The sequence below is a fragment of the Sceloporus undulatus genome, chromosome 9 (genome assembly GCF_019175285.1).
Source record: "Sceloporus undulatus isolate JIND9_A2432 ecotype Alabama chromosome 9, SceUnd_v1.1, whole genome shotgun sequence".
Lineage (NCBI taxonomy): Eukaryota > Metazoa > Chordata > Lepidosauria > Squamata > Phrynosomatidae > Sceloporus > Sceloporus undulatus.
In genome coordinates, this window is record NC_056530.1 from 29,990,532 (window position 1) to 30,017,391 (window position 26,860).

At 46.1% G+C, this 26,860-nt stretch overlaps 2 protein-coding genes across 5 annotated transcripts in view; both read left to right on the forward strand.

Annotated features, from left to right (window-relative positions):
* The first annotated feature begins 3,654 nt into the window (after nt 1–3,654).
* On the forward strand, nt 3,655–17,640 carry S100A10 (S100 calcium binding protein A10). Of its 2 annotated transcripts, XM_042440804.1 has the most exons (4): nt 3,701–3,796; nt 12,688–12,766; nt 15,929–16,091; nt 17,158–17,640. In XM_042440804.1, exons 2-4 carry the CDS (start codon nt 12,711–12,713, stop codon nt 17,320–17,322), a joined length of 384 nt encoding a protein of 127 aa, XP_042296738.1. In that variant the 5' UTR covers nt 3,701–3,796; nt 12,688–12,710; the 3' UTR covers nt 17,323–17,640. The 2 variants fall into 2 exon arrangements, with proteins under 2 accessions (XP_042296739.1, XP_042296738.1); XM_042440805.1 differs by lacking the exon at nt 12,688–12,766 and having other exon boundaries at nt 3,655–3,796.
* Nucleotides 17,641–21,658: 4,018 nt separating this feature from the next.
* LOC121916218 (acyl-coenzyme A thioesterase THEM4-like) overlaps nt 21,659–26,860 on the forward strand; it is a 31,394-nt gene continuing 26,192 nt past the window's right edge. The window contains exons 1-2 of one of the 3 annotated variants that reach the window (XM_042441059.1): nt 21,659–21,763; nt 23,991–24,300. In XM_042441059.1, coding sequence (XP_042296993.1) covers nt 24,172–24,300 — 129 coding nt within the window. In that variant the 5' untranslated portion in view covers nt 21,659–21,763; nt 23,991–24,171. Of the gene's footprint in view, nt 21,782–23,990; nt 24,301–26,860 lie in introns of all 3 variants that reach the window. The other 2 variants (XM_042441061.1, XM_042441062.1) reach the window with 2 other exon arrangements.

Below are 26,860 nucleotides of genomic sequence, written 5' to 3' on the forward strand. Positions count from 1 at the left end.
AACAGGATTAACAGCTGAAACAATCCCAGTCCCAGTCTGCCGAAGAAGCGCAGCCAGGAACCAGAGAAAACAAAGCACAAAAGAATATCACACCCTGAGACATGCAAAAAAAAGTTGCACCGTTCCCAGGAGAGGACAATGCAGTTCTTATGCCTGGGGAGGATTATCCAGCATTCTTACTCGGTTGTTGTGGATCCACCCCACCGTCCAATTTTACTCTGTATGTGTGTTCTTGAGCATGTACAAAGTACCTTTCAGCTACCACTGGGAATGGGTGAATCCAGAGTGACCAGATGTCCTAACTGCAAAAGAAGGCAAGACACCATAGTCCATTTCTGCCACGCTGCAGAATTAGCGCAACTTGAGGCCGTTTCGACTGCCACGGCTCCGTTTTGTGGAAGGCTGGGATTTGTATCGTTGCGGCACCAGCACTCTCTGAAAGAGAAGGCTAAATATCTACTAATACCAGCACTCCATCTCATGGAGGCCATGGCAGTTAAAGTACAATCGCCCCTCCAAGATGTGTGGACTGGAAAATCTGTAGAGGGGCGACCGCCATTAATAGGAATGGCCATGGGCATGCCCTCCGCATGCATGTGCCCCGTTCAAGCCTATGGGGTTTGGATATGCGCGGGCTTTGAAACTTGCAGGGGTCTGGAATGGATCCTCTGCAAGTTCTAAGGGCCAATTGTAGTATCAAACTGCATTAGTCGTGCAGTGCAGATGTAGTCTGTGACTCTGGAGTCCAGGGTTCAATTCCTTGCTCGGCCATGAAAGTCTCTGGGTGATTTTGGGCAAGTGACACTCTCTTAGCCTCAGGGAAAGGCAATGGCAAACCTCCTCTGAACAGATCTTACTAAGAAAACCCCATGATAAGTTTGCCTTAGGGTCGCCATAAGTTGGAAATGACTTGAAGGCACAACAACAAAGATGCATCCACTGTTATCAGGCACCTTCCAATGTTGTGTGCTACCTTTGCATGATATACGTGCCGCAAGTGGTGCTTCGAAAGCTTGCAACATGTAAATGGTGTATTTTGGTTGGCCAATAAAGGTATCACTGTTTGGTGGATTTTGGATGTTATTGGATGCGTTTGGATCAAAAGGGATACTGTAGGGCAATATAGGTGCCATACAGATGGATGTGATATGGCGCCACATGCGAGAGGTGGCGCTTCCAGACATCCCTCACCCCTCACACGGGACGAGGATGTCGCAGCTGCGCAACACCATCTATACGGCATGCACAGCTATGACGTTGCAGCAACACAGCATCTAAAGAGCGCTGAGCAGCTGTGACACCATCACAACATTTCTGGTGGTTTGCGGCATCACAACTGCGCCGCACAAAGAAACCGCTTCTGGATGCTCCTTTCTTGCTGCGCAACAGTGTCGCGCAATTTAGTTGCTGTGGTGCTGCTGCAGAGCAAGGAGAGGCGCCTCCCTGGTGCCTCTTTTTGGTGCTCTGTACTGCGCCATAGTTTAAAATGGCACATTAGCGCCCCTCTGTGGACCTTGCAAGGTTGCACTGTCACAGTCCCAGAAAAAAAGAATGGTATATATAGTGAAATGGTGCCTCTTTTATAGCATTGGGCTTATGGGTTTCCCCTCCCTCCACCCCACCAGTGGAAAAGAGCCTCTCCTGCAACACCAAAACAAAACAAGAGTGAGATATATGCAAGCAAGATAGCAAAAGGACAGCTAAGCACAACAATCCAGCATTGCATTATTGCCCTGCCAGTGGAATTTCACTGCACAGATACCGAAGGAGGGAAATAGAGCAGGTTAGGGCAGGGCAAGCATTTTCTCAAAGGAAAAATGGAAAGAACAACATAGGAAAAAGCCGTGGGGAAGAGGAGTCGGAAAAGTCCCCAGCAGCAAAGCTAGGAAAACAGGATGAGAGGTTTGCAAAGCACAGCTACTAGAAAAATGGAAATGCTGCCAAACAGAGCATCCACCTCGGTTAAAACAGAGCCGGGCAAAGGATGCGGGCCACATAATGGGGGCATTTTTGTGGCCCCGGGGGAAAAAAAAAGTGTATTTAAAAATGTTTTGTCCCGAAATGTCCTCAAGGGGGCATGGGGGCGTCTTGCCATGTTTTGAGCCTTTTGAGAACAGGGCATAAAAAGGAAGTGAGCTCCAGATACTGTATGTCCTTTTGTTAAAACATACCTCTCTTGGCCAAAAATAGCCCAGAGGGGCAAACGTATTGTGGAGATGTGCCTACACCCCTAGAAGATGTTTAGGGACAAAAGAAAATCCTTCTTCTTTCAGGGGCTGTGATGGTGCAACCCTGCAAGGTCCACAGAGACCTATACTACTATATGGAACTATATTGCCCAACAATATCCCTTTTGGACCAAACACATATTCTTCACCTTCAGTGACACAACAAATCCACGAAACAGTGACACCTTTACTGGCCAACCAAAATGCACAATATCCATCCATCTGGCATGTGGCCTTCCTCTCTTCCTCCTTCCCTCTACCTTTCCCAGCATTATGGTCTTTTCCAATGAGTCCTTCCTTCTCATGATGTGTCCAAAGTACGACAGACTCAGTTTGGTCATCTTGGCCTTTGCACTTTCTTCTTTGCATCTCCCTTAGTAGTTGTTCCAGGTCTGGGAGGTTTTCTGCAAGTACTACGGTGTCATCTGCCTATCTTGGAATTTGGATATTCCTTCCTTCTATTTTCACTCCACCTCCTTCTGTGTCCAAGCCTGCTTTGCTTACAATATCTTCTGCATATAGATTAAATAAAGAGGGGGATAAGATGCAGCCTTGTCTGATCCCTTTGCCAATTGGCAACCATTCTGTTTCTCCTTGGCCTGATTCCTACTACCTTTTAAATCGGATCGCAAATCGGTTTGAACCAATTCAAATGACTCTGGGTACCATTTGAATCAATTCACTGAAACAATTCGGGGAAGGGAGTCATGCGCTCAACCCATTTAACCCGCATCTTTTTGTCACTGATTTTCCCCCCGCATCTTTTCGGATAAGTCGATTCCACGCAAGTGTGAACCAGATGCGGATCATAATCGATTTAAATTGCCAGCTGGAGCGGGTCCTTTTTGAATTGATTCATTCATCAATGTGAACCGCAAATGAATCATTTTATTTTATTTTGCAGCAAGAAAATGCAATTGGGGGAAAATGTCGTGTGAACCGCACTCCGATGTCAAACCGATCCCTCGATTTGGATCGCACACCGAATTATTTGTAAGTGGGAATGCGGCCCACGTTTTCTCCTGACAGTTGCCTCTTGTCCTGAGTACAGATTCCTCATTTGCTATCAGATGCATTGGCACTCCCATCATATCTTTGAGGGCATTCCATAGCCTTTTATAATGTGCTTATTTGCTTAAATGTTGCTTGTCGGGCTGCCACTAAATCACTGGGAAGGAATAATCCCTTCAACCATGTTCCAGGTATTCCAGGTCCAGGAGGTTTTCTGCTAGTACTTAATGGTGCTTTCACCCCTAAACCCCAACAAATGTGGAGGGACTACTATACTTATTGCAAAGCAGAGAAAGGAGAAAAGGAAAGCCACCCAGGAGGCAAAGGCTGGGCTTGCTCAGGGATGGTGCCTCCTTCTTCTGGACTGCTAGCCCCCACCTTTTCCAGCATCTGGGGCTGGAAAGAGCCTGGCCCTCCCTGCCTTCTCCGCCTCTCTGCCCGCCCCAGCAGCCCAGCCTTGGCAAAGGGCTTTGCGGAGGCGCTGGAAGGGAGGTCAGTTCCTCTGCCAACATCGCTCCAGGCTGCTCCATCTGTTCAGAGGAGACAGATCCACCCCGGTGAGTCTCTTTCTCTTAGTCCCTCTCCTTGCAGTCTCTCTCCAGTGCGCTGCAACTAATGGGGAAAGCTGGGTCCCTTCTTTTGCAGAGGGATCTCTCTCTTTTTGTGCGTAAAAAGACACCGGTGCGCAAAAGGGGGCCATGCGTAAAAAGGCTGCCAGGCTTAAATGGAAGGAATGCAATAGTCCTTTTCCTCTTTCATCCTTAGCACCTTTTCTCCCCCATCCTTTGCAATATTTTTTTCCTTCTGACTTCTGGCCACCCCATGCATTTGGTCTAGCCAACTAGGGGTAAACCATAATGGTAGGATTCAAAGCTATAGCCCTGTTAGTCTGTGGAATCAGTCTGTAGAGAGATCTTGTAGCACCTTAGTAGCATGTTGTCGTCCATGTGTTTCCATTCTATTCTATTGGATACCTATGTATAGAGATCTCGTAGCACCTTTGAGGCGCACTGCAAGAAAGAAGTTGGCAGCATGAGCTTTCCTAGACTTAACGCTACTTCCTCAGATGCACATTATTATTATCATTAATATTCAAAGATATAGCCGTGTCGGCCTGTGGAAGCATCCTGTAGAGAGATCTTGTCGCACCTTTGAGACTCACTGCAAGAAAGAAGTTGGCAGCAGGATGTTTTGTAGACTTAAGATGCATTAATGCATCTGAGAAAGTGGACTGAAGTCTAGGAAAGCTCCTGCTACCAACTGCTTTCTACGGCAGAGGAATAGCAGGACCTCTCCTTGCCAAATCGGAACAGCTGGAGAGTATACAATTCATCCATCAGGAGAGTTGAAAAGTATATAATTCATCGGTCTGACCATCTCTTTTCTCCTTTCCTCCCTGCTGAGTTAACTGAATACAATGTACTTTTGCGCTTTGAACTCCATTTGCAGCAAACTGTGGACAAAGGAGGAAATCTGGGAGGGAAACTGGGACGTTTTAAAAGTGGCTGGGAAAATGGGACAGCAGAGAATTAACTGGATCTGTCTTTGCTGAATCAGGATATTTGGGAGGCATGGGATTCTGGGGCTTGTAGTACAAACGAGGAACTTTCCCCAGCTCTGAACAACTGCAGCTTTTGCTGCCAGAATCCACCAGGACTCAGCCTGCCCAGCCCAGAGGGGGAAACAACCAGATGGAAGAACAAGTCTTGCAAGACTGACACTGAAATAGCCTTATGGATTTTTCCGGTCAGATCCACCCGATCAGACAAGCAAATAGCCAATCCTCTTCTCTCCAGGACAAGGTTTTTTCCTATCAAGGGTGGCAGTAAAGGTTTGCTCCTGGAGGAACCACAATGACCGTGATGCCACTCCCTGGGAATGGCTTTGCAAATTTCACAGGCCATTATCTGCTAAATTCACTGCAGTCTGCTTAAAAGATAAGTGTCTTGACCAGACTGGGTGCTAAACCATCTCAGATTTGTGAAGTCGAAGGCTTTCATGGCCGGCATCCATGGTGTTTTTGTGGGTTTGGGGGGGCTATGTGGCCATGTTCTAGAAGAGTTAATTCCTGACGTTTCGCCAGCATCTGTGCAGGGACGTAGCCAGGATTTTAGGAAGGGGGGGTCCAGACTAAGTGCTACCATTATAATGGGGCTTGGGCGCGGTGGCGCAGCAGCACGCACATTCATTTTTCTAATGGAAGGTGGGGTCCGGACCCCAAGAACCCTCCCCCCCTTGGCTACATCCCTGATCTGTGGCTTTGGCATCTTCGGAGAATGCTGGCATGGAAGAGAGTGGGGTATGTGTGTGTGTGTGTGTGTGTGTTGTGTGACCCTACTCTCTTCCATGCCAGCATTCTCTGAAGATGCCAGCCACAGATGCTGGTGAAACATCAGGAATAAACTCTTCTAGAACATGGCCATATAAGCCCAAAAAAACCCACAAAAAACTACATCTCAGATTCAAAGCAAAAAGTGGTCTTCTGGGGCTGACCAAACCCAGAGTCATTTTGCAACAAAAACAAGATGAGTTAATAGGTGCAAGCTGTATTATCTGTCTGGAAATTGGCCTGTGCCCTTCCCGAGTTGGCCTCCGTCTGCAGCAGGTGGGGTCTGCTTGCTTTGCCACGTTTTCTGCCCACACCCCATTCAATCCCAGGGAGTGGCATCACATGCATTGCGGTTACACCATGAACCACTATTTACTGCCATCCTTGATAGGAAAAATCTATTCCCGGAGAGAAGACGATTGGGTGTTTGCTTGTTTGAACGGGTGGATCTGAACGGAGAGGGGGCAATGTCCACAGACTTCTGCTTGCAGGGATGTAGGAGGGTTTGTGAAGTGCTTGTCCCTTGGGACTACAAAGTCCAGAATCCCCCAGCCAGTCTAAAGCAACCTGGAGACTTACCTACTGAAAGTGGAAGACACTGTGGAAAACAGAGATCAAAATCTGACAACGATTGCTCCTTATGAGATGTATGTCCATCCGGACATGTCCATCTGGTTTGCTCCCAGTGGAGCTGCAATGCATGGGATGCCACTCCCTGGGAATGGCTTTGCAAATTTAACAGACCAGTATCTGTTAAATTCACCAAGTGGGCATGCTTCACTGCAGTAGGCTTAAAGGATAGGCATCTTGACCAAACTGGGTGCAAAACCATCCCAGATTCAAAGCAAAAAGTGGGCTTCTGGATCGGACTGGAGCCTACCAAACCCAGAGTCATTTTGCAAAACACAAGATGAAACTTCCATGCCAGCGTTCTCCGCAGATGCCAGCCACAAATGCTGGCAAAACATCAGGAATAAACTCTTCTAGAACATGGCCACATATTGCCCAAAAAACCCACAAAAAAACCATGGATGCCAACAATTGCGCATTGTTCAGCATTGCTGAAGTTCCAGATTTTAGTTGAGTAATCGGAACTTCAGCTCAGGTTACTGAATTTCCTTTCTAATGGAAAAGTTGCCTTTTGTGGGAACTACAACTCCCAGAATCCTCCACTGCTCATGCTAGCAGAGGGAAGCTGGGTGTTGTAGTCCCCAAAAGATCTTTTCTCAGGCTCTTCTGTTGGTTTCTTGCACTTAACGCTTCCCAAACAAGACTATATGCTGTTTATATCAAGGTTTGGGTACCTTAAAGGAGCCAAAATCCAAAGGCTTTTAAAGATTCCCTTAGGATTTTGATAGAGTATGACGACAACTCTGGAGTATGGAGTTCGAATCCCTTGTTTAACCAAGGAAGCCCACTGGGTGACCGTTGGCAAGTCACATACTCTAAGCCTCAGAGGATGCTAAGGACAATCCTTGCCAAGAAAACCCCGTGATAGGATTGCCATAGATCAGAAAAGACTTGAAAGCGCACAACAGAAGAAGAAGAAGACTATAAAGCTACCATTGTCAAACTTTATTAAAGCTAGGAAAGAGAACGAGCCCAAAACCCAAACTGTAGTCTGGAAGGATGAAAAGAGGGTGTGTGTGCATGGATTTTGTGCGCTTGAGAGTTTCAGTGACCTACTTAAAACGGCTTGCGAGGCCACATGTTTGGCGGAAAATGCCTCTTTTCCCGCCAGAAGACTGGATCTGTCATCCTGGTGAAAGGCCAGTTCTTTGCCTTGCCTCCTTCCAGCTCTGTAGAGAGAAAGACTGAGGAGGGTGGGGCTCGAAAATGTATATTTCATGGGTGGCATTTCAGAGAGATGTAGTGGCGAAGTCAAAGTGATTTCATTCCCGGATTAGGCTAGATTAGGGCAGACCATGGGAAGATCTCCTTTTCCAGAAACTCCCCTTAGCCAGCCCAGGGCCCTTCCTTGCCAGTGTTTCTTAGGTCTTTATTTCATGGGTTATATTTCTAACCATTAGCCTGCTTGGTGCCTCCGCCTTGCCTTTGCATCTAATAATGAGAGGCTTTCCTATATTAGAATGTAATTAGAAAAGTAACTAACTACTAGCCCACTTGGTACCTCTCCCTGCTTCTATATGATAGGCATTTATGCCTCTGCATCTGATAGGAAAGATATTATTCCTCAAATGGTTTGAACCCCTAGTTTGTTGTGGGTTTTTTGGGCTCTAGAAGAGTTTATTCCTGATGTTTCGCCAGCATCTGTGGCTTTGGCATCTTCAAAGAATGCTGGCATGGAAGAGTGTGTGTGTGTGTGTGTGTGTGTGTGTGTGTGTGTGTGTGTGTGTATACCACTCTCTTCTAGGCCAGCCACAGATGCTGGCGAAACATCGGGAAGAAACTCTTCTAGAACATGGCCACATGGCCCAAAAAATCCACAAAAGACTATGGATGCCAGCCGTGAAAGCTTTCAACTTCACATCAGTTTGAATCCCTTTTAAAAAGCTATCTGACTTACTGGAGCATCTCTATATCTAGTCTATCTGACTTACATCTCTGTATCTAGTCTATCTGACTTATCTGACTTACTGGATCATCTCTGTATCTAGTGGCAGTGAGTTCCACAGGTACAGATTCACTCCCCTTTTTGCACGTAGCCAGGAAAAAGGAACATTTCTGAGCTCTGAGTAAAGCTTGACACTTTCCTAATCCAGTCTTTGAACAAGGGAAACCACGAATCCCAGCCCCTGATTGTTGCAAGGAGGGTCTGGGTTCGAGAATAGGGCGGCGGCGGCGGCAACAACATTAAGCCAAATGTTCTTTCAACAAAAGGCATCGCTTAAAGTCAACAAGGCGTGACGGGTTCCTGTGCGCGTGTGTGCATGCCTGCAAGACCTATTCCTGCCACCGATCGCAGTTATTCAGCATGGGCCAAATTCCACCCATGAGTAATTTACTCGCAACTCAGAGCATAATGCTACAATTTTTATTATACACCCTACGCTGACAGGGGAGAGGCGGACGCCCTGGTGATTCAGCGCAGTGGTTTCCTGAGCTCTCGGTTGGGCCCCTTTCTGTGTCATCCGGTCGGGTGCCAGGGAGAGTTGTGTACTGTGTAGTTCAACGGTTGGAGCAGTGAGCATCAGGAAACCCTCTTTGCAATGCGTGCAAAATGCATTGGCCACACTGCTGCCGGGTGTACATTTTAGAGACCACACAACATCGGTCTTACAAGAACTGCGTCAGTTTCCAAGTTGCTTCTGAGCTCAATTCAACATGCTGGTTTTGACCTTGTTGTTGTTGTTGTTGTTGTGTGCCTTCAAGTCGTTTCTGACTTACGGCAACCTTAAGGCAAATCTGCGTGTGTGTTGTGCACTTTCAAGTCATTTCCAACTTGTGGCAAACCTAAGGTGAACCTATGTGTGTGTTGTATGCCTTCAAGTCATTTCCAACTTATAGCAAGCCTAAGGTGAAATTATACGTATGTTGTGTGCCTTCAAGTCATTTCCGACTTATGGCAACCCTAATGCAAACCTCTGTGTGTTGTGTACCTTCATGTAATTTCCAGCTTATAGCAACCTTAAGTCAAACCTATGTGTCTTTTGTATGCCTTCAAGTCATTTCCAACTTATGGCAAACCTAAAGCAAAGCTGTGTGTGTCCTCCAAGCCATTGCCGACCTATGGCAACCCTAAGGCGAACCTATCATGAGGTTTTCTTGGCAAGATCTGTTCAGAGGAGGTTTGCCATTGCCTTCCCCTGAGGCTAGGAGAGTATGACTTGCCTAAGGTCATCCAATGAGTTTACATGACTTGGCCTCCAGAGTCCTACTCATTCAAATCACTACATCATGCAAAGCCCTAAACAGCTCAGGACCAAGTATCTGAAGGTCCACCTCCTCACATTGGAGCCTGTCCAAAATGTGAGATCCTCAAAGGAGGCCCTGTTTTGTGTCCCAAGACACAAAAGGTACCCATGCGGCCTTGCATGTGTACAAAAATGATTTGAGTGGGTTGGCAGAATCCATGTTCATTCAGGGACTGCTGTGATGTTACAACAGGCAGGCATTTGTTGTGAAAGGATAACCAGTGGAGCGACAGAGACGCCATGGTCAGCTTCGTAATGGACACCAACGCATATTGGGATGCTCTTCGGTGTGAATCTGGGCACTGTCTAGGAAAGTGCCAGAACACAACAGAAGCACTCAGTGCATAACCAAGGTACCAGGTCTGAACTGGAGCACTCTAATGTATATTCGCTAATAGCGTTACGTTGCATTTCTGCAACATAGCTATGAATGTGTGACGTTTTGGAACATAGGCAGTGATATAGGATCTCACCCGATAATAAGAAGTTGTAACACGCTCGATCTTTGGCCTGCAAGTCTGTCTCTGTATTTGCGTACTGAGTCTGCTCCCAGCATCCTCTCTGCCTCCATCTTCCTCTCTATGCGCAATGCGCTGTGTCTGCAGCAAAAGACAGACTACCAGGGAAACCTTTTAAGAGGGCTGAAGGTCTTGGCAATGGATTGCATATTATAAATCTTTCATGCTCTCACTGCAGTGGACTGGCCATGCCTTGCAGAGCAGCTTGTTCCCTCCGGGGAAAATTAAAAGCCAAGCCTTGAGACGTTGAAGCCTGGAAAAATGTATGTCCAGAGTAGTCCAGCAGCATCAGAATCTGGGGGCAGATGAAGGAGAGGTTTAGTTAGATACCCAAGGAGTGCCACCCTGGGAAGTGGTTACTGCACCATCAACTAGGCTTACAACCCTGTAACCCTTCTGTAGGGGTTATTCTCGCTGTGAATCCAGGTTGAATTTCCATTGTTCACACGTATCCAAAATGCACCCGATTTAGTCGGGGCGGGGCACCAAAAAACCCACTTAATCCAGGATAATCAATATTAGGTTTTTTAAAAGATCCACATTTTCGGTAGCATGAAGAACTGACACAAACAGAGCTGGGATAAAGCTCTGCATGTCTCAGACTTGTTCCAAAGATAGAGCAGAATTACTGGGAGAATGCAAACTTTCTTCCTCCAAATGCTCTACAAAGGTCTTGCCCTTCAATGTGGGTATGTGTCTTCAAGCCGCCTTATAGTCGACTTATGGCAACCCTATGGATTTCATAGGGTTTTCTTGGGCAAGGGATACTCAGAGACGGTTTGCCATTGCATTCCTCTGAACTGTAGCCTACAGTTTTAGTATTCCTTGGTGGCCTCCCTTCCCTTTAATTTGCACATGCCTTTCGCTTGACTGGTGGGATTGGAATCTGGACTGAGAGCCAACATCAGAAGCAATGTAGAGAGATCTTGCAGCACCTTTGAGACTCACTGAAAGAAAGGAGTTGGCAGGAGGAGGCTTTCGCAGGCTTACGTCTACTTCCTAAGATTGCAGAAGCAAATGTTCATGCGGTTGCAAAAAGAGAAGTTTGGCATTGCAAGGGTGTGATTCTGTCTGCCCACCTCCCCCAATGCGCATGCTTTTGCTCATTTCCCAAGAGTATTTCCCCCTCCTTTTCACAGATGCCAGCCAAGTCTGGACCTCGCCCATCCGCTCTGGACTGCAAAAGGGCAGGGACTCTGCAGTCCTAGTGAAAGCAGCCGAGAAGGCAGAGGAAGAAGGCAAAGGTTGCTGGGAGCTATGAAGCTCTCTCTAATCATCTGGACAGCCAGCAGAGATCATAACTCTCTCTCCAACACTGCCACACCAAATCAAACTTGGTGGCTACAAGCCATCACCCAGGAGGCAATGTGTTGGCACTGCTAGGAAACCTCTGCAGAGAAGCTAAATTCCTTCCCTGTCTGCAAGGATTTTCTGCTTCTGGGGCCCTTAAGCAAAGAGGCACTAATGCTTTTCTAAAGTGATCAGTGAGCCAACTATTTCATAGAATCGTAGCATCCTAGATTTGGAAGAGACCCCAAGGGCCATCCAGTCCACCCCCATTCTGCCATGCAGGAACTCTCAAACAAAGCATCCCTATTGACAGATGGCCATCCAGCCTCTGCTTAAAGACCTCCAAAGAAGGAGACTCCAAGGCAATATCTTCCATCGTCGAACAGCTCTTACTATCAGGAGGTTCCTCCTAATGTTGAGGTGGAATCTCTTTTCCTGCAGCTTGCATCCATTGCTCCATTGAGTCTTGTTCTCTGGAGACCCCAAGGGACATCCAGTCCAACCCCAATCAAAGCATCCCTATTGACAGATGGCCACAGAAGGAGACTCCACCAGACTCCGAGGGAGGATCTTCCTCTGTTGAACAGCCCTTACTGCCAAGAAGTTTATCCTAATGTTATATTATTATTATTATTATTATTATTATTATTATTATTATTATTTATTCGCAGTATTGACACTTTTCCATTGAGAGCCGGCATGGGGTAGTGGTTTGAGCATGGGACTATGACTCTGGAGACCAGGGTTCAAATACCCGCTTGGCCGTGTAAACCCACTGGGTGATTTCGGGGCAAGTCATATCCTCTCGGCCTCTGAGGACGGCAATGGCAAACTCCCTCTGAAGAAACCTGCCAAGGAAACCCCGTGATAGATTAGGATCACCATAACTCGGAAAGGACTTGAAGGCACACATTTGGGTATTACAAATCCTAATCAGGAAGTTCTGCGCCCTCAGGATTACAATCTAAGGCAATGGTGACGAACCTCTGGCACATGTGCCAGAGGTGGCACTCAGGGCCCTCCCTGTGGGCACACATGCTGTCACTCTAGCACAGAGTTTGCCAGAGTTTCTTACTAGAAAGCCAGAGGGACGTGGCGCTTTGCAATAAATAAGTGAGGTCTGGGTTGCAGTTTGGGCACTTGGTCTGTAAAAGGTTCACCATCACTGTCCTAAGGCCTCATCTCAATCTAAGGGGCAAGTGTGTGGCCCCTTCTTTGAATCGCTTCAAATGGGAACCATAGTCGTTTGAACCGGTTGAAACCAACTTGCGACCTGGTTTAAAAGGTAGTGGGAATGAGGCCTTGGTCTACATCCTCAGATGCATGGCATCCTGCTGCGCTGTATTCCTATATTCAGTTCTTTCTTTTCCTTTCTCACTCTGTCACTACCTGTCTTTCTCTCTCTTTCTCTGTTGTTTTCACATCGCTGTCGCAAGACGTCAAAGAACCACAAAAAACGATGACCACTGTGTATGTCCAGAATCCCACACCTTCTCAGGTGGGACTGAAGCACCGGTAAGTCCGAGTGTCTTTGGGAAACAAAGTGCGTGCAAGGTGTGCATTGCAGAAGATGCAATGGGAGAAATAGTAGGTTATGAACGGCTTGCAGCCAGTAACCAAGACTTCAGGTTTTCTGGAACCGCACCCTCCGGTGCCAGCATGCTCTGTTCAGGTTTTTTGTACCAATGTGACTCCTTCCCACTACGTCTTTCTTGGCTTCTGCACCAGAAGCTGTCATTGTGGGAAGAGGTGGAAAGTTCATATTGTGGGATGGTTCATTCTTTGGGTCCTTAAGAAAGGAGGAGTGGAGAGGGAAAGAGAGTGGGATTACAAAAATGCAGCGTTTCTGCAAATGCTTCATTGTTGCTTGAATCCGTGGAGATGGCTTACACTGTACTGCTTTTATTCCACAGTCTAAAAAACTGAACTGCGTCTCCCAAGGCTTAGACCCTAGTAGTAAGAGCTTTCCACTAAAATAGGCTGGTTGATTTGCCCCCCATCTACTATTGAGAGCTAACATGTTGCAGTGGTTTGAGGGTCGGACTATGACTCTGGAGACCAGGGATCAAATCCCGGCTCGGCCATGCAAACCAACTGGATGCACTTGGCGAAGTCACATGCTCTCAGCCTCAGGAAGGCTATGGTAAACCTCCTCTGAATAAACCTTGCCAAGAAAACCCCATGGTAGGTTCGCCTTAGGGCCACCATAAGTCACAAATGACTTGAAGGTACACACCAACGAACTATTGGAACGTGACCCTCGGACTTCCCAAAAACAGAGTTTGGCTATTGGGATGAAAGAAACCCAAAGCATTTGGGTTTCAATTTGACCCATGTTTGGTTTTTGTTCCCCGTCACCCCAAAAAGGGAAGGAGTGGAACCTCCATGCTGCTATGCCTTTGCAACAAGATGGTACATTTCCTTTGCAACATTAAATTGGTACATTTCCTCCAACTCTTGAGTTCAACCAAAATTGTGAAGCCAAAGGCTTTCATGGCCGGCATCCATAGATTTTTGTGGGGTTTTCGGGCCATGTGGCCATGTTCTAGAAGAGTTTATTCCTGATGTTTCACCAGCGTCTGTGGCTGGCATCTTCCCAGAGAATGCCGGCATGGAAGAGAGTTGGGTCGCACAATATATATACCCCACTTACTTCCATGCCAGCAATTCTTCAAAGATGCCAGTCATAGATGCTGGCGAAGCGTCAGGAATAAACTCTTCTGGAACATGGCCACATATTGCCCAAAAAACCCACAAAATTGGGTTCCGAGCCCAGTTCCACAGCCGTTGCATGTGGTTTCTGTTGTGATTCAAGGGTAGAGGGAACTTGAGTGCCATTATACTGGGAGAAATAGTGGTCCCCATGTTTGGCACCAGTGGTGGGACCCAAACCTAAGTGTCTCCACTGTCCTTAGAGGTTCGCCATCAGGAAATCCTGTGCCGTAACCTAGAACCGGGTTGATAAAGAGGATCCCACCATAATCTGCATCCCCCCAAATTCTCCTTGGGAGTGGGTTGTGGGTGCAGCGTTGTCTCACAGAGTCGCCTGTCCTTCCAGTTCTGCAACTAGTTGGAGACCAAGGGCTCGTTCCCACTATGATTTAAAGCGAATTGTTGATCAGTTTATATGACCGTCATTCCCATTTGAAACCAGTTCCGATCCTACTTTGATCGAGGCAAACTCAAAAAGCCCATCGTTCCCATTTCCAGACACTAGTTTTCTAGTCTTAGGGTTTTTTTAACCAGCTAAGCATTCGGAGTTTGAGCAAGGAAGTCAGTAAGAAAGATTGTGTTTCCTCAAAGTGCCTTTTGGGCAGCGGGCGAGGAGGCTGGGGATCTCTTTGGCAAGGATCTCTACGGAGTAATGCCAGCCAACGCCTTTGGCCTCAGGCGGAGACCTCTCCAGATAGGAACCAGATGATGCTTCTAGTTTGTACAAAAAGGCCCTCGGATCAAAGAGAGTCGCAGCCAATGGTGGGGCTACGGAAAGAATGCAAAACATGGGAGGGAAACCATATTTGAAGAGCAGTTTTTTTAAAGGCTTTTCAATCAAAGAGTGATGCAAGCAGCTCTTTGGGAACAGTGCATCCCAAGAAGGAATTTTCCAAGAGATCGTGAACATGATTGCAGCGTACAATAACATGCAAACCAACCAAACATGGGGCCAACCAAAATGTGCAAAATATACGTTGCACGGTTTCAAAGCGCCACTGGCTTCTTCATCAGGGGTTAAAAATCATACAAAAAAGTATTTTGACAATGTCAGTCACAGGCCAACAACATCTTGACAATGCAAGCCTATGACTAACATGGTCAAAAAAAAATCTCTTGCATTATTAAAGTGGGGACATTTTAGTATCCCATTCCAGGCTGCAGAAATAATGTCATTTGGCACTGCTATGGGATCCGGGGATGTCTAGTTTTCTGAGCTATTTAGCCTTCTCTATCGGAGAGCTCTGGTGCCACAATGAACTACAAATCTCAGGACTCCATCACTGTTAAAGTGGTGCCAAACTGCATTAATCCTACAGTGTAGCGGTAGTAGTCATATATTATGGGACTTGAGCATCCATGGATTTTGGTGTCCATGTGGGTCCTGGAACCAAAGCCCAGGAGATACCTAGGGACCACTGTAAATGAGATAGAAACACAACCCCATTTGTGTTTTTGTGGGTCGTAGGTTGTGTTTTTATCTCATCTCTTGATGGGGTTTGGTTCCAGGACCCTCCGTGGATATCAAAATCCATGGATGCTCAAGTCTTAATAATAAAATTGATTATTATTATTATTTATTTATTTATTTATTTATATGTGGAGACTCCCATAAGATCGAGGCGGCTTAAAGCATCAGGTAAAACATAGTATAAAATACAACTTACAGTTAAAATACAACCCATTAACTCCCACTCACCCACCTCCGTACTATAATAAAATCACATTAAGCAAGATATATGGCTGCTGCCACATTGAAGGATTAATGCAGTTTGACACCACTTTAACTGTCATGGAATTTCTTTCTGCCACCAAAAAGAGAAGCCAAAGGCCCACCTGAATCAAAAGATTGTTGACTGCCATAGAAAGGTAAAAGGACCAGGGCCAAGTAAGCCTCCCTTTGCTTGGGATGGGATTGCACAGCCATGAAACTCAACCGCTTTCTCTCTTTCTCTCCCTCTCCAGGCACGGACTAGATCCTGACAACAGCGCCAAGATGCCATCCCAGCTGGAGCACGCCATGGAAACCGTCATGCTCACGTTTCACAAGTTTGCAGGCGACAAAAACTACCTAACGAAAGAAGACCTGCGGCAGTTGATGGAAAAAGAGGTCCCGGGGTATATGGAAGTGAGTGAGGCTGGTTTGGAAATGGGGTGTGGCAAGGAGGGAGGGTTCTTGGATTCGGGCAAAATGCGAACACCGCGGCTCCGACACAGTGGCAATGGCAAGTGGATGCTTCCAGACTGTCTCCAAGGGCAGCCCTATCTGGAACGAGCCATAGTAGTCGTGTCTGGTTTCGCTCTTGGGTTTTTTGGGTACATACATAAGGCCGCATTCCCACTTACAAATAAATCACTTGCGAAATGAATCGACGGATCGGTTCGGCATCAGAGCGTGGTTCACACTACATTTGCCCCGATCGCATTTTCTTGTTGCAAAATAAAATAACCCACTTACAGTTCACGTTGATGAATGAATAGGTTCAAAATGGACCCGTGCTCCGGCCAACCGAAGGGCAAGTTTAAATCGATTCCGATCCGCATCTGGTTCACACTTGCGCAGAATCAATTCATCCAAAAAGACGTCAAATCAGAGTCAAAAAGACGCGGGTTAAATGACTCTAGCATATGGTCCCCCTCTCCAAATTGCTTCAGCGATTTATTTCAAGTGCGAACCAGGGTCATTTAAACCAGTTCAAACCCATTTGCGATCTGGTTTAAAAGGCAGTGGGAATTAGGCCTAAGACGTTTCCTATAGACAATGCATCTCTGAGCACATAAGTTCTAGAGTAGCAATGGGCAACTGTGTGCCAACAGGTCCAATATTGACCAAACATCTTGACCTGCTCTTCTATTTTGGGTTTGTATCAATCAATCAATCTATCTATCTATCTATCTATCTATCTATCTTTATTTGCCGTCAATAGACCCATTGAGGCATACAGCAACTTAGATGACATAAATGGAAAAGTTGCACTTAGCGTAAAATGGAGAGCTTTAGGAACCTGTCGGAACCTCTCTCTATTCTTCCCATGTTATTGATGCCTCAGGTACCAAATTTCCCATTAAAGAAGCGATGCCCAGGACTATATCAATTTAGTTAACTGGTGTATACCTGGAAGTGCTTGAATTAATAAATAAAATGCCTTCTCTGGTTTGTTTTCCCCCTTCCTTCCCCAACTTTTCCCTTCCAGAACCAGAAAGACCCCCAGGCCATCGACCGCATCATGAAGAACTTGGAAGAGTGTCGAGACGGAAAGATCGGCTTCGAGGGCTACCTCTCCCTCTTTGCCGGCTTGACCAATGGCTGCAACGAGTATTACGTGAAAAAGATGAAGCCGACCGGGAAGAAATATTGAAGGGAGGAGAGCCTTTCTGCCCTAACTCCGCAGCGCTGATGGTGTGCCATTTGGATCCCCAAAAACCTTCCAGAACCAAACCCGCTTGCGCTTCAGAGTGCCAAATCTCTGTCTCAAATCTAGCCATTTGGGGGTGATCCAGACCTTAACAAAACCTCGTCCTTTTCCCTTTTTTCCATTCCCGTAATCCTTTTCCAGATACGTTTGCATCCCTAACCTGCGCCCATCGCCGCTACCGGGACCAAATATGCTTCCCTTGTTCCCAAATGTCCACTACTTAACCGTGAAATAAAACGTTTTTTGTTTTTTTGTTTCCTATTCCTGTTGTTTTTCCTTCGGCGATGAATAATTTGTTTCTATACCTGAAGGATATGTGAGGGTTTTTGTGCTCGTCCTGCAAAGGTGGTTCTGCAGAGATGTCAGAAGAGCAGACGATTGCTGGTTTGTAGCAATGGCCGCATTTGAATCCAGATCCTGAGTCAATTCTGTGCAAGTACCCAACTCTGGTAGTAAGAGTGGTCTTACTGTATACGTCATTCTACCTCTTTCATTTTCAGAATCTCCCCATCAATAGTTTTCACTTTTTCAATACCCAGAATCGAAATGTGGTTATAGGATAGCAGGGGGTTGGAGTAGATGACCCTTGGGGTCTCTTCCAGCTCTTTGTTTCCATGATGCCCTTCAGTCTTCTAGACACTGAGCTGAGAAACAAAGCAAGGGTCGTGACTTTAAAGGTTTTCACGGCCAGCATCCACAGTTTTGTTGTGGGTTTTTCGGTCTATGTGGCCATGTTCTGGAAGACTTTGTTCCTGACGTTTCACCAGCATCTGTGGCTTTGGCATCTTCGGAGAAAGGAGGGGTCCTTGACTCATGTTCATTGTCTTTGCATGAACGACAAAGTATATCCCTCCAAGACAACACCTTCTTGTGCAGAGGAATCTTAAAAATCCCTCAATTCCTATGGTGGGCCTGGTTCGTCTTCATGCTGGGTGGCATTCAATAACCGTCAACACAGAACATTGTCCACCCTATAATTTAACTTCCATAGGACCAACCTAGGCTGCAGCGCTGCATGCGTCGGATGTTTCTCCACCTGAAATTTTAACCCATTGAGGTCTCAGACAGGAAGAGAGATTCCTGGGGAACGTATCTTGAAGCAAGGGTGCTCAAACGTTGATTCTCCAGATACTCAAATTCCAGAAGCCCCATCCAATATGGCTAATAGGGATTTGGGGAGGTAGGCTTGCCAGATCTCAGGCCTGGTTCTGATTTTCCCAGTTTTCATAGGTCACCGCCAGGCAAGAGACAAGAGTTCAAATGCTCCACTTTTGTGGGTTGTTCAGCTTCCAGCAAGCGGAAGGGGCTGCATGCAAGTCTGCAGGTCAGCTAGGAAGGCAGTTTGCAAGGCTTCATTGCTGCAGCTTGCAAAGACACAATGGCCTTGTTGAAAACTACAAGTGGACCTAGGTCCATCTGTTCTGGCAGTTCCATAACATCCGTATCCAGCAAAGGACTGTCATTATGTTACTACATGGAGTAGTCAGCAAAGCAACCGATGCACATTGGAACTGATGTAGTACCATTGTGCACCAGGATTGATGTAGTACCAATGTGCACCGGGATTTTTGTGCATCAGGACAACGGCTGGGATGCGCTGATGCACAGCAGGAGAGCGCAATTCTTATCGGGACATTCTTGCTCTGTTTCGCACCTTTGCAATTCACTAACAGGCATTTCCCAGCGCCTCTACTATATAGCTAAGTGTGAAGTAAAGTTATAAAATACACACCGTGAGAGGATTCCAGCCAATGTGTTTACTTTGTTAGGTTTCTCCTAAGCTTCCAGTCATTTGGTGCCAGGGCTCACCCTCCACTATGGTTAGAAGCAAATAGGCCAGATTAAATGTTGCTTCTCATGCAGAAGGAATAATCCCTTCAGTTATTCGGTCACTCAGGAAGTATCCGAAGTATCCATACAACAAAGTACATTATCATCCAAAATACACCTTTATGGGTCCAACCAAAATGCACATTATATATGTCACAAGCTTTCGGAGCTCCGTTAATTTCTTCTTCACCAGGAAAGCATGTTAAACATTGTCTTCTTCTATCGAGACAAAGAGGGGAAAGTGGGAGGAGGACAGAGAAACTGGGATGTTTTAAAAGCCGCCGGGAAAGTAGGATGGCAAAGGAGTAAATGGGGATCGTCCCTGCCAAATGGGAAGCGTTTTTGGGTACGCCACAAAGATGGCACCGGTCCTGAAAGGATTACGTTGTCGCCGGGATCATTTGGGATCATTATCGCACAATCCCAAAGAGCGAGAAGCAGGCGCCTTGTCTGGCTTAAGCCTATCCAAACAGTGATGCAGGAATGCAACCAAAAGAGACATATGTTTATCTCAGGGCAGAGGAATTTTATCAGTAAAAACCCTGGAAGGCATACAACAAACAACAAAGTAGGCCTAAAAAGTAACTGCTCCAAGGTTAGCTTGTGGAAAAGGCAATTCCCCATTGAATGGGGAGGAGAGGGAAAGGCCCACATCTAGCGGCTGAACTTTGCACTCCCGTCCCGCCTCGCTTGGCTGCCGTTGGCGTGACTCATCCGTGTGTGGTTCCAAATATTTGACGTTGCCAGGAGGAACACAACCACAAAAATACCCATGATGGCGTAGGGCTGGCACCCCCAGCAACAACTGTTGCTTTCCTCCCTCCTTGACACACACAAACACACAATTGGGGGTTTCCTCCTTGCACCAAAGTCTAGGGATTTGGACCTCTTTTCTCAGCAACAGACAATAACAGCCAAGCTAAGAAATGTGTTTGTGAACCCATCCATACAAACACAGCTACACACATTGATGGACTCAGATCAGAGTTAATGGGAGTTGTAGTGCAATGGGTTTCTTTATCTTTAGGCTATTGCGCTGGGAGCAGCGGCCAATTTTTCTGTCCTTCCTAGAAGCAGATGGAGGGACCAAAATCCAGGGCCTTTCAAACCAGCATGGATTGGGATGATGATGATGATGATGATGATCACGACGATGTTGATGATACATAGAGAAATCTTGCAGCACCTTTGAGACTCCCTGAAAGAAAGAAGTTGGCAACATGAGCTTTCATAGACTTGAGCCTGCTTCCTTTTGAAATTCAGGACAAGAGCGCTGGTAGTGCCACAAGATCCATCCATATACTGATTCTACAGACTAACATGGCTAATAATAATCATCATCATCATCATCATCATCATCATCATCATCTGCATCTGAGGAAGTAGAGTTAAGCCTACGAAATCTCCTGCTGCCAACTTCTTTCTTCCAGTGAGTCTCAAAGGTGCTCCAAGATGTCTTTACATACTGGTTCTAGAGACTAACATGGCTATGTCTTTGAATGCAGACAGTATGTTATTTTAGGGTAATATTCCTTGCCGCTATTACATTATGTCCTAATTCTTCCTCCTTTGTCAGCCTTTTGAGTATGTATTATGTATGTCCCTTCCATGTAATGGAGCCATAGGATTGTTGCCAACTGCATTAAAAGCCTCACAAATCAATGCTGGCAGACAACACTATTAAACTGTCTGGACTAAAAGGGAATATATATATATATATATATATATATATATATGGTTGTTTTATTTCTGGCAGAGAGGCTCCCTCTTGTGTTGGAAAGAAACAGGAAACAACCTTGGCTTTGGGCCCAAATAAAAGCACTACAAAGGCTGCATCTGCACTGCAGAAATAATCCAGTTTGAAACCACTTTAATTACCCAAGGCTCAATGCTATGGAATTATAGCATTTGTAGCTTTATTTGAGGTTATTTATTCTTCCCTGTCAGGCAGAGACCAGAACATATTACAAATTCTACTAATCTAGCAGCCATGACAGTTAAAGCGGTATCAAACTGCTTCATTTCTGCAGCATGGACTCAGCCTGAAACTGAGGCAAACACTATTGCTTCTCTGTGCATGCGCAGGACGCCATTTATTATAAGCCTCAAAGAGCCAGCACAAAGCCAGAGTGGTTAGCCACGCCCATAAAGGACGTTGGCCCAATCAGAGCCGCTCATCCGGAACATTCGGTCCCAAGTGGCCCAATCAGAGTTGAGACTCTGCTAGACTGACGTTTACGCAGTCCAATGAGAAGTAAGAGTTGTTTTCAGGTGTTGGGAAAGCCTAGGGCTCTGTTTTTTGCCAAACGGGAGGTAGCGAGGGAGAGGGAGGCGCATGCGCAGAGCCGCAAAGCGCCTTCAGCGGCAACCCTGAAAGGTAGCCGGCCGCGTGACGTCACGGTGGAAGACAGTGCGCATGCGTACAGGCTGCCGGCCGAATAGCGTTCGTAACGTCACTTCCGTCGACGTCAGCGGAAACGAAAAACCGGTTGTTTGTTCTATGGCTTGAAGGGAAGAGGGAAAGGGCAAGGCAAGGAGAAGCGGCGTTCGGCAGGTGCTTTTCACTTTTGAGGGGAGGGGGTCAAAGGTCAAGGGTCAGGGTCAAAGGTCACTGCCTGGTCTGGCTCATTGGAGGCCATGCAGAAGGCAGGAAAAGGGGAGGCAGAGGCTCAGGGCGGCTCTGAATAACAATGATGATGATGATGATGATGATGATAATAACTGCTGTTGTAACTGTTTCTAATTTATCCTAATTTATTTGCATTAAGGACATTCTTAATTGACTCTAATTTTATTTGTATCAAGACTATTCCAGTTTATGCCAACTGATAGGGAAAGCTCAATGTCTCGCCAAACTACAGTTCCCAGGATTCCCCAGGACTGAGCCAAGGCAGTTAAAGCGGTCTCAAACTGCATTATTTCTGCAGTGTGTTTTGGACATAGAATCGTAGAGTTGGAACTAGAGACCCCAAGAAGGGCCCTGATCCAGTCCGACCCCTTTATTCTGCCCTGCAGGAACTCTCCATCAAAGCATCCCCATTGACAGATGGCCATCCAGCCTCTGCTTAAAGACCTGCAAAGAAGGAGACTCCAAGGCAATATCTTCCATCATCAAACAGCTCTTACTCTCAGGACGTTCCTCCAAATGTTGAGCTGGAATCTCTTCTCCTGTACTTTGCATCCATTGCTCTATATCCTATTCTCTGGAGCAGCAGAAAAGAAGCTTGCTCCCTCCTCAACATGACACCCCTTCAAGTATTTAAACAGGGCTTTCATATCACCTCTTAACCTTCTCTTCTCCAGGCTAAACACCCTCAGCTCCCTAAATCATTCCTCATTGGGCTTCATGGTTCCCAGACCCTTCACCTTTTTAGTCCTTTGGAGACATGGCTCCAGTTTCTCCACATCCTTTTTGAATTGTGGTGCCCAGAACTGGATGCAATATTATTCCAGGTGGGACTTGACCAATAGCAGAGTAGAGTGTCACCATTACTTCCCTTGATCTAGAGACTATACTTCTATTAACACAACCTAAAAGAAGTATAGATCATTCTTATAATGATGTGCCCAGAACTGAACTAGTGTAGAATAAGTAGTGATACCTTTTTAACCCTGTGACTTCAAGCGTCTGTGTCTACGATTTAATGGTTCACCTGTTTGATTTTTATTTATTTATAGGTATATTATAAAAATGTCGGTAACGGCGACAGTCGGCGTGAGCAGTTAACCAGAGCGTGATTCGAAATTCATTTCCTATTAATATCCTTATATTTGTGGTGGCCTTTGGTCCTCCTCCAGTGACCTTGATGCAGCGTAATCCTGGGACACAGATCAAACACACAGAGACTGGGCCAAAGTAAACTAGTGGAGCTGAAGTTCCTAAGTTCCAGTCTAGCAGTACAGTTATTATTACCCCGCGCCATTTCTGTCTCTCGGAGGTGAAAAGGTTTTGTTATCACAGAGTGTCTTCGAATCGTTTCCAACATACGGCAGTCCTAAAGTGAACCCAGAGGAAGGGCTACTAAAATAGTGAAGGGTCTGGAAACCATGCCTTGTGAGGAGAGACTTAGGGAGCTGGGGATGTTTAGCCTGGAGAAGAGAAAGTTAAGAGGGGATATGAGAGCCCTGTTTAAATACTTGAAGGGATGCCATATTGAGGAGGGAGCAAGCTTGTTTTCTGCTGCTCCAGAGAACAGGACCTGGAACAATGGATGCAAGCCACAGGAAAAGAGATTCCACCTCAACATTAGGAGGAACTTCCTGACAGTGAGAGCTGTTCAATGGTGGAAGACATTGGCTTGGAGAATGGTGGAGTCTCCTCCTTTGAAGGTCTTTAAGCAGAGGCTGGATGGCCATCTGTCAATAGGGATGCTTCGATTGTGAGTTCCTGCATGGCAGAGAGTTGGACTGGATGGCCCTTGGGTGAACAAAGAAGTCCAATCCTGGCCAATCAAGGCTTTGCCTAATAGACTGCGATGGCTTTAAAAGAGAAGAGTCTACTGAGTTTGTTTCCTTAATAATTAGTACTAATAATATGCTTCTGTTTCTAAACATATATTGCCATGATGACTAGCAGCCGGGGATTGGTTTCTAGTCCATGGATTTGTCTAAGTTCCCTCCAAGTTGGCAGCCATCGCTATGTTATGTGCTGACATACTCCAGGGTTCGTGACCATGGTTTTAGTCTACATCTCCTAAGCTGGTTGCAGGGGATGCTGGGCATTGTACTTCAAACGCAGTTGCCTTTTAAACTATCTGACTCTGTTTCTTATTCATTTACAGTATTTATATCCCGCCCTTCAGCCCTAAAGGCTCTCAGAGCAGCTTAGCGTGATGTCGAAATCTCCCACCGTTCTGCTTTGATTCTAGCGCTATGAAGGAGGGAGAAAGCCGTCTCAGGATCAGTGAGACCAAGAGCTGAAGACTGTTCGGAAGAGGCGCGGAGCTTTCCTTGGGGCAGGTCATGCTGAGGAGCTGCAACCGGTTGAGAAAGGCGCTCATTCGCGGGACGTTCCCGGGATGGGATCTGCAACTAGCAACGTCAGATGGGGTCTTGCGGGGTTTCTGCATCCCTCCTGTGTGCAGTGCTGCGGTGAGTACTGAGGGCGATGAACCATTAAGGGTTTAAGGTTTTGTTAATAAAATCTAGAATCTGCCTTCCTTGTTTTGAGAAAGGCTTCCCTTTTTTTGTCTGTTGCGGATTTACTCATAGAATCGTAGAGTTGGAAGAGACTGCAAGGGCCATCCAGTCCAACCCCATTCTGCCATGCAGGAAATCACAGTCAAAGCATCCCTATTGACAGATGGCCATCCAGCCTCTGTTTAAAGACCTCCAAGGAAGGAGACTCCACTACACTCCGAGGAAGGAGTTTGTTCCACTGTCGGACAGCCCTTACTCTCAGGAAGTTCCTCCTAATGTTGAGTTGGAATCTCCTTTCCTGGAGCTTGCATCCATTGCTCCGGGTCCTAGTCTCTGGAGCAGCAGAAAACAAGCTTGCTCCCTTCTCAATATGACATCCTTTCAAATATTTAAACAGGGCTATCATATCACCTCTTAACCTTCTCTTCTCCAGGCTAAATATCCCCAGCTCCCTGAGTCGTTCCTCATAGGGCAGGGTTTCCAGACCCTTCACCATTTTAGTTGCTCTCCTTTGGACACGCTCCAGTTTCTCCACATGCTTTTTAAATTGTGGTGCCCAGAACTGGACAGAGTATTATTCCAGGTGGGGCCTGACCAAAGCAGAATATAGTGGCACTATGACTTCCCTTGATCTAGACACTATACTTCTATTGATGCAGCCTAAAATCGCATTGGCCTTGTTAGCTGCCACATCTCACTGTTGACTCATGTTCAACCTATGGTCTACTTGGACTCCTAGATCCTGTCTTCAGTTTCATGAGTGACACCGAATTATAGAATCATCCAGTCCAGACCTATTTTGCCATGCAGTAACTCACAATGCACCCCTGACAGATGGCTATCCAGACTGTTTAAAGAACTCCAAAGACGGAGACTCCGCTGTCCTCCAAGGGAGTTTGTTGTGCAGTGGACATTTGTTATACGCTGGGCTTTGGTTCCAAGATCCCCTGTGGATAACAAAATCCTTGGATGCTCAAGTCCCATTAAACATAATGACATAACAAGAGGGTGTCCCTTATAAAAAATGGAAAATCAAGGTTTGATATTTGAAATTTATACTTTTGTGGAACATTTTTAAACCGTGGATGCTTGGAACCGTGTATAAGAAATCCGTGTATAAGAAATCCGCGTATAAGAAGGGTTGACTGTACTGTCAAATGTCTCTCACTGTCAGGAAGGTCCTCTTAATGTTGAGGTGGAATCTCTTATCTGTAGTTTACATCCATTGCTGCGTATCCTAGTCTCTGGAGCAGCAGAAAACAAGCTTGCCCTATCCTCAATGTGACACCACTTTAGATACTTAAACAGGGCTATTATAGCCCTCTTTTTCCTGCAGTGAGCCGTACCAGAGGCAGAAAGAAACCTGAACAGAATAGGGAGAGGTTCCTACACCACAGAAAAAAGGAGAGCAGTTCGACATGTTTCAGCAAGCTGTTTATTCAGAGGTTGACTATACGTAGGCGTGAAATGAAACAACCGGTTCAGATCACTCTTGCAGAAGCAAACATCTTAAGCCTTTCAGAGATGGCTTGAAGGCTTCTTCTGAAGTGCATCCAGGATGCTGTTTTATTTCATCATGGTTTCTTATAGCTTCCATCCCAGTGCCAAACATGAAGATCTGTGTTCTGGTTTTTAAAGATTTGGGTATGTTTGAATTTTTTGTTTCTTTGTTTTTTTAATGTTGGAGGGTATCTAAAGAGGAAGGCTTATCTCTCTATATTTTGCTGTCCACACATGCTCAGATTCTGGAGGCAGATCCCACTTACCTTACTTGTTGTAGGTAGGTACCCATAACACCAGTAGGACTGGCTAGAAGAGAATCCCATTTTCCCCAGCTCAAGCATTATTGCATTCTTTACAGCAGACACACTACTGAAAGTTTGTGTTTCTCTACCTCTCCTTCACCAAACCCACATGCTGATGGTGCTAGAAAGATTTCTAGCTGGATAGCAAACAAGACTACATGTGAAAGGCATCTGGGAGTCCAAGTAGACCAGAAGTTAAACATGAGTCAACAGTGCAATGCGGCAGCTAACAAGGCCAATGAGATTTTGGGCTGCATCAATAGAAGTATAGTGTCTAGATCAAGGGAAGTAATAGTGCCACTCTATTCTGCTTTGGTCAGGCCCCACCTGGAATATTGTGTCCAGTTCTGGGCACTGCAATTCTAAAAGGACATTGAGAAACTGGAGCATGTTCAAAGGAGGGCAACTAAAATGGTGAAGGGTCTTGAAACTATGCCTTATGGGGAACGACTTAGGGAGCTGGGGATGTTTAGCCTGGAGAAGAGAAGGTTAAGAGGTGATATGATAGCCCTGTTTAAATATTTGAAGGGATGTCATGTTGAGGAGGGAGCAAACTTGTTTTCTGCTGCTCCAGAGATTAGAACGCGGAACAATGGATGCAAGCTACAGAAAAAGAGATTCCACCTTAACATTAGGAGGAACTTCCTGGCAGTAAGGGCTGTTCGACAGTGGAACACACTCCTTCCTCGGAGAGTAGTGGAGTCTCC

Coding starts and splice junctions, on each gene's coding strand:
- S100A10 (XM_042440804.1), top strand. CDS start 12,711: ATGACCACTGTGTATGTCCAGAATCCCACACCTTCTCAGGTGGGACTG. Junction 12,767..15,928: donor CAGGTGGGACTGAAGCACCG/GTAAGTCCGAGT, acceptor CTCCCTCTCCAG/GCACGGACTAGATCCTGACA. Junction 16,092..17,157: donor AGGTCCCGGGGTATATGGAA/GTGAGTGAGGCT, acceptor TTTCCCTTCCAG/AACCAGAAAGACCCCCAGGC.